This window comes from Centrocercus urophasianus, unplaced genomic scaffold (assembly GCF_019232065.1).
Source record: "Centrocercus urophasianus isolate 14NV4802_14NV808 unplaced genomic scaffold, USGS_Curo_1.0 seq_17, whole genome shotgun sequence".
NCBI classification, from domain to species: domain Eukaryota; kingdom Metazoa; phylum Chordata; class Aves; order Galliformes; family Phasianidae; genus Centrocercus; species Centrocercus urophasianus.
Genome location: NW_024884722.1, coordinates 12,555,985 through 12,563,540, shown reverse-complemented (window position 1 = coordinate 12,563,540; position 7,556 = coordinate 12,555,985). Strand labels below are relative to the sequence as shown.

At 48.6% G+C, this 7,556-nt stretch overlaps 1 protein-coding gene across 5 annotated transcripts in view; it reads right to left on the bottom strand.

Moving 5' to 3' along the window:
* Positions 1 to 664: 664 nt before the first annotated feature.
* BTRC (beta-transducin repeat containing E3 ubiquitin protein ligase) overlaps positions 665 to 7,556 on the bottom strand; it is a 112,298-nt gene continuing 105,406 nt past the window's right edge. For all 5 annotated transcript variants that reach the window (XM_042818171.1, XM_042818174.1, XM_042818172.1 and 2 more), the window contains 2 exons: positions 6,751 to 6,944; positions 665 to 5,758 (listed from right to left, as the gene is read on the bottom strand). In XM_042818171.1, the coding sequence (XP_042674105.1) occupies positions 6,783 to 6,944 (162 nt within the window). In that variant the 3' untranslated portion in view covers positions 665 to 5,758; positions 6,751 to 6,782. The remainder of the gene's footprint in view (positions 5,759 to 6,750; positions 6,945 to 7,556) is intronic.

Here is a 7,556-nt window from a genome sequence, read left to right as displayed (position 1 = left end):
GCGGCAGCGGGCGCGCGGCAAGTGTTTGTTTTCTGCCCACCCTGGGAGCCGGGATCTTAAAACCGCAGTCGCCTTTGTGTTAAAAGGGGCTGTGAAGTAAAACGGGAAGATCTGAGGTTGCCATCCGCAGAGCATTTTTAAGAGAAAGGTATTCTGAGGCCAAGGGTGCTCGCGTTTGAATTGTCAGCATTTCAGCATCCCCAGCCATTGTGTCGCATGGCGGTGCAGCGATATGTCAATTACTCACTCATTATTGAACAGCAGGATTCTGATTAGCTTATAAAACAAATTTGTGCTTCTCCTACCAGGATCTTGCAAGTGTACCCAGAAAAGCACAGTCTTTATACTTTTATAGGCAAGATGGTTGTGGCTCGGTGCGTCGCATCCACTCTGACTTACAGGGCAGACGCATTCGACCCAGCTAGAGGCCACCAGTCATTCGGTGGAGTTTGTTAATTAAAAAGTATGCTGTGGTTTTAGGAAAAAGTCGTGGTGGTGGTGGTGGGCTTTTTTTCCCCTCTTTCTGCCTTCCAGAGCACAGACAGAGGCCCGGCAGCAGCCCCCAGGCTGGTGCTGGGGCAGGGAGGTTCGTGCATGTCCAAGTGCAAGGCACAGCCCTGACGGTCCAACACTGTCCTTCATCCCAAAAGGAACACAGGAGAGGTTCACAGCTTAACCTTTGTATTTGTATTTAAGTTATTTTCTGAACAGTTAAAAAAAAACAAACCACACTGTTACCATGACCCTAGCTCAAGTGAACATTAGTACATTAACTACACATCACCGTAACATAATCACAAAATTCAAAGCACTCGTTACTTAAGAATCCAGATAACAAATATAGCAGAGTAACAAACCAAAAACTCTGGAGAAGCCACGTCCTTCCCCCCCTCCCAGCCCTCAGTCTGAGCAGGGATGCAGCACAGGACAGTTTTTGGGGTGACCACCTACTACAAAAGGGACCCATCCAGCAGTCAGTTACCACACATTAAGGGCTCGTACATCCATGCACATCAGCATCCCTCTGATTTTCAGTGTATCAGTTTAACGTCACCGAAGATTAACCAGTGGTGACAACTCCTGTGAGATATCCACGGGACAAGCAGGGAAGCCCAGCGGTCTTTGGGAACAAGCACAAAGTCACGGGGAGAATTTTCTGACAAGACAAAGGATGATTTATTCTGGCTGTGTATCAAAGCTCACCATGGGAGAGAAGCTCTGGGAACGTGCCAGGAGTTAGGCCACAGCTCATTAAAAAAAAAAAGGAGTGAGGGGGAAAGGAGGGGAACCAAATCTCAGCCTCAGCAGGCGACCACCCCTCCCAGCCCACTGCTGGGGATGGGCAGAAGGAATGTGCCCGTGGGACCTGCTGCTTCTGTTCTGGTATTAAGTGAGGACAAAGACTGTGGCCCTCACGCCAATCAACCCAGTGGGCAGGATGAAGAAGGGATTTCATACAGAGACCTCTCCAGGGACAGCTGGGTCTCCTCCCGTTCCCCTTCCTTCTGGGAAGCTGTTATTGCTCCTTGGGGAACAGCAGCAGGGCAAGGCTCAGCACGTCAGTGCATCATGCATGCCACTGGGAGACCTGGCAAAGTCCTCTTGGTCACTGCAGTTCAGACCTCTCACCCTGTGCTCCCATTGCAACTTAAACGTGGGCATCGCTGGACCCGCCCATTCCTGCAGGCACTGCTTGATGACCTCCTGGCATTTCTGACGTCCTCACAGTAACCCTTCATCCTCGTGAGCCAAGTACACCAGCTAAGAACCCTGTTTTTGCAGCACTGTCCCCGCTCGTGCAGAGCTCCATCTCACCCCCCCGCTTCCCTCCTAGCCTTCAGCCACACAGTTCTCTCCTCCTCTCCTCCCCCGGCCTGCAGCAGGAAGGCTGGGGCTCCTCTCCTCGCATCTCTCCCCAAGGAGAGCTGGTAGTGCTGTGCCTCAGCACAAACACCAACTGCATCAGCCACAAGTCAGACCTACAGGTGTGAAAGGAAGGCGCTCTCAGAAACGTGCTGCCCCGTCAGAGCCAGGATGCTGAGGGACTGAGAGCCAAGCCTGGAGCCCTGCTCAGACTGAGGAAGGAGTGAGTGACAGGGGCAGGGAACATACCTGGGGCAGGGAACGCGCATGGTAGTCTCCAGTTTTTTCAGTGTTGTTAAAAAAAAAAGCAAAAAAAAAAGCAAACAAGGATCCTTTAGAGCTGGAGCAGGTGGCAGATAGGTGGAGCACGGTGGTCCAAGTCAGCTTCCAGTTCAGGAACAAGTGTAAAGCATTTCAACGTTTCTGATGATCAGGCTTCTCGACTTGTCACCTGCATCCTTCCCTTCCGGCAGCGGACGTGTCTGTCCCTGAAGGTTACTGGGGAGGAGACAGCCACACAAGTTCCCTCGCTGCAAACTCCTTTGTGCCATTTTCTATTTGCATATTTTAAAGCAAGCTGAATTCCTCTGAAGATGAGAAATATTTGCAGCACAACGGTGTCAAGGAGTCACAAGCAGGAGACGGTGTGGCCAGAGGGACTGTCCTGCTTTGGATGCCCCACACCTGCAGCACTCGGATCCCGCAGCGCAAGGGGAAGGCTCTGCGAGCTCCCTGCTTGTGGGAGAAGTGACCATCTCTATGCAGCAGAGGTATTTCATTTCAAAGCCATGTGCAACACTTAAAGCCCACAGACACCTTCAGCCCCTTTTATCTCCTTTCTGTAGGCAGGTGCTAGCTCTTTTCATCATAAGCTCTGCAATTACTCCTACCTGGCTGAGGGATTACCCATTCAGTTCATGCTGAAACCTCTCTCACAGGTGCTCTTGCACTCTCACGCACAAGCACACGTATGCTAAGGGGGGAAGTTTAAAAAAGCCACTCTTCTCTGACTCTGAGAGATGTACTTACCAGACCGCTCCTCCCTGTGTGCAAATGAACACCACCAAGTGCCAGCTTGTGGCAGCTTCAAGTTCAAGTTACATCAGTTCAGTTTCCTTCCTAGCTATCAGAAAACGTGTACAACTCAGGGATGGGTTAAGAATCCTCAGCCTCCTGCCGTTCTGTATGAAGTACCCAGACACAGTCCTTACTTGAAGGGGAGACACCGTTCCTATGTTTGCCAAAAAATGGGAGTTCAGCTGTTGCTCTCAAACTGTACCTTAAAGAGCTCTGGACAGCGGAGTCTGAACTACAGTACCACTTGAAATACCCAGCACTTAGAAGTTACAACACAGCAGCATGGAGCAGCAGGGCTATGACAACCATGGCAGTCTGCAGCAGTGTGCTCCCTGCGCCTGGCCAGCCAGCCTTCTGGTTCTCCCAGATTTCTGCAGACAGTAAAATAAAACACACCTCTGCAGGTGCTACCCACAAAGATGCAACTAAAATATTAGAAGTTCTGCAGCCGTCAGAGGCTGGAGTAACAGATCACTGTTTTCCACAGTAACCTAAATGTGAAAGGCAGAGGACCGGACAAGATGAGGAAAGTGACTACCAGACCTGAAGCCAAGCTTTATCCCCTACTGATATGTAACCATGCTGCAGACCTTGTAGTAACTGAACTAAGAGGAACTGTGTGCAAGTAGGATTAAGAATTAGACTCTGAACTTCAACTGAGAGAAGTCTGGGATGTAAACTTGGATGCTCTCTGCTCCCCTTCCAGTTTTGCTCTGGGACTGCAGTGCAGCTGATATGTGTAACTGTCTGAAATCCACAGCAACCTTCTTAGACTCAAAAGTAGCATCAAAATTAGTTGCAAATGAACTTATTATTATGATCCAGAACATTCAGGGCTCTGCAGAGGTAGGTCATACTGGCAGTGCTACCTGAGCAGAGTAGAGCTAACCTGTGAGATCCTTTTTACAGCAACAGTTCCAACAGAGAACAGGAGTATCATCACACGCTCTGAGCTGCTCTTTTGAACTGAGGCAGTCTCCAGGCTCAATGAACATACAGGAGCTGGGTGCTCAGCACTGCTGCCCACGCATTTCAGGAACTACACCAGGTGCTCCTCAAGCACCTGCTTTCCATTCCTCCCTACATCCACTGCCATGTTGTCCATCCTGACTGTCACCAGAACAATTTAAGCCCTCTGGACTGCTCTTTGGGGACTCTTGGTCCAGCTCCTTGCAAAACTTCATTGGTAGAAAAAGCACATCCCAAGCAATTAGACACAACACAACTGCTTCCCTAGCAAAGTGAAACTGACGAGAATAGCTGAATAAAATGTCCCATCTGCCAAGTTCCAAGTTTAAAGGGTGTTAGAAAGCCTGTTTAAAACCCTTCCAGCCCAGAAACAAAGGACCCTGTTTCCTACTGCAGGACTGGAGCACCTCCCCACTGAAGCAGTGAGGGTTATTCAAGACGTGGGCATGGCCTGGAATGGCCAGGGACTGATATACACCCTCTCCTGATCCAGTTGCAGGCCTGCTGCAATTCCCTTCAGCTCAGTAAAAAGAGGTATGTCACATCAGATCTCTGTCTAGTTCAGAGACATGCAGAATTGTTTCACACGTCCCTCTCCTCCAGGGCTATTTTTATCTTCTAAACAACAGCAATTTGCAAAAGACTCAGCTAGGGAGCAAAGATCCAGCTCAGCTACCAGCAAAGGGACAAATCATCCCGTGTCCCTGAACCGCAATGCAGCATGCACACAGGTTAGACAACAAAGGCGATCCTATCCCTCCCACCTCAGGCTTTTTAGCAAGGCCAGCCCCAGAAATGTTGCAGAACTGCTAACCTTACTGCCTGTGCTCACGGCCACCACTGCCCACCTGCCATCACCAGGGGACCGTGCCTTTGGATGGAAAGGCAGGGGCATATCCAGCTTGCCTCCTTGCCCCAGCCTCAAACCTCAGCCAGAACAGAGAATGGTTCCTAAGCCATCGGCAACACACTGCCTTCAGGGAGAAAAACGGGGGCCAGATTGTCCTTTGCACAAATGATTCCTTTGTTAGTGAAATACTGCCCTCAGACAATGTTGCACCGGGACAGGGGGAACTGGACATCAGCCCCAGTCCCTCATGCTTGGGACTTTGGCAGAGGAGAGCTTAACTTTTCACTGAATAGCATTCCTCAACCAAGCAGATGTTAAAGGAGACTACAATGCATATCCAGCTTTCAGAGGGTTAGCAGAGCAGGCAGGAGAGAACAGAGATGGATTTGGCTCATCACAGTCAAATTTCAAGGGTCCTCTCTCCAAAAGAATGGTCAGAACAGCCAAAAGCTGCAGTGGTGTGGGGAGTGAGGCCTGGCGTTTCTGTCGCTCTTCGGAGCTGAATGCTTTACAAAGGCCTAGCAATGGAGATGGATTTCAGCGGGAGAGCAGCAGCCTCCTCCCCACCCACCCTCCCACCCTGAGGTGACTCTCCCAGCAGGGTGAACTGTGGCTGTAAGTCTTCTGCTTAACAGCAAAGCAACACGTTCTGGCAACATCTTAAATATATTCACAGGACATCTGTGACTGGGTTTGGAGGGAAACCAAACAGGGTAAAGGGAAGGGGAGTGAATAGGAAAACGGGGATGAGGGAGGAAAGGGATAGATGGAGAGGTTTAAAAATGTAATTAGTTCACGAAAGATAAAAGTCATCTTCTGATTTAGCAGCACTTTAGCAGTCAGCCACGCTGAGTAGACCCTGTCTGAGATCAACCGCATGCCAACTTTGTTCCAGAAACAAGTCTGAGAGCCTTCTCTCTTCGGCAAGTATTGGTTACGTGGATAGTTCTTTTGTCCTGGCATTGGCAGATAATATAAATACTGCAGCTTAAATGAGTCCTGAGAACAAAAAAGAGAAGAAACCAAACAAACCCCATTTGTACTAAGCCTTTCAATGATTGAAAATAACGTCTTACTGATCAGAGTGTTTGAGAAAATCAAGACAGCTGATGTGACAGCGCTGACACATCACTGCGTATTTACTCATCAAACAAGATATAAGATGTGCTCCAGAACAGAGCATTTTCATGGAAAAATGTCACTGCGAACACTCCCTGCAGAAGCCTGCCAGCTCATCTGCCTTTTTTCTCAAGCTACTAACAGCAGTGGTACCCATCACAGTGGGCAATCATGCCATGCCACTCTGATTACAGACATCAGACCCACTCTGCAACTGACCCAAACTTAAGAAACACAATTTCCTCCCCATACTATGTTGGCCAAGACAAAGGGATAAGGCAATAAGCAAACCAGCCAGGCTCAGACATGAGCAATTTACACCCATGCTGTAGCAAAAGAAGTGCTGGGCCCAGTTAGTAAATGATTTTGCATATTGATGCACCTCGACTTAATTTGCCTGGTCTTGTGCCTCAGTGCCTCCTCCCTTAGCCAAACAGTTCTCTTGAATCAGCTTGCTGCAGAGTGAGAAGGATGGTCACCACTTCAGCAGGAGGGAATAAAGCTGACGCCTCTTGGCAAAACGCTCCTGCCTGGTGAAACTGCCCAGGGTCAGGCCATCTGCACCTCTTGTTAGGCAGCAGCTGCTCTACTCGCTCTGCAGAAACCCTTCTTCCTTCTAGACAGCAGTAATAGCTGATTTAATTATTGATGATGATGGACAGTGGAGGAGTTCTTCAGGGGAACTCACAGACACCGCATGTCACAAATACTTGGATAAAGGCCTTCTTGTAAGGCAACAGAAACCACTCCTTTCCTTTTACAGGACACTGCAGTTACTGTCCAATCAAAATGAGAAATACTGATAGACCCAGCTACGTATTCAAGCTGCATGCTCACATTACATCCAGTGTCATCTCTGAGATAATTTTTACCTGTGCGAGTGTGAGGTACAGTGTACTGTTATTTATCTTGAGATGTAGGTGTATGTTCTGGATGGGGAACGAGTGGATTCTGCTTGGGCAGCTGGGTCATTCAGAAAATCCCAGATGAGGATGGTGTCATCGTGTGAGCTGCTGACGATCTGGAACTCGTCAAACTGAAGTCGAAAAACTCTTCCAGAATGCTCCTAAATGGAAGACACGGCATGTGAATTCACAAATTCTAGCATTATATTAATTTCTCAGTCAATAAACCTCTTATGACACATCGTCCAGCCCCATATCTAAACCAGCCTTGGTGAAACAAGCTTGCTCTATCTGCATTCTTGGCTCGCCAGGAATTTTACATTACATTTATCGCATTACTCCTTCAGTCCCCATGAATGCACTGTGAACAAACCGAGCTCCCTCCACCATACAAGGCAGCCTTGTGAGGCTGATGGGAGCAATGCCTTCCTTGTTCTTTGGCTCCTTCCTGAAATCACGGTGTTCCCAGATGCAGTAGGTTACAGGGGGATTAGGATTTTGCAGTCAAGGCTTGGCACCACTGCTACTGCTCAAGAGGGGAGAGCTTAATACTGGAGGACACTAAGGAGCCTGTTGTAAAGTCCAGTGACACAGTAATAATTCCTCTTAAGTAGTTCTAAAAATATGAACTAGAAAGAGCATTCTTTATAGCCTGCATTTTGCTCAGAGGCTGAGTGGAAATGGCATGATGATTTGGCAACAGTTCAGACTATAATTAACAGAAGGTAGCAGAAAGATCCTGGATATCAAAAAGCAAATCCACTAGGCTTTCC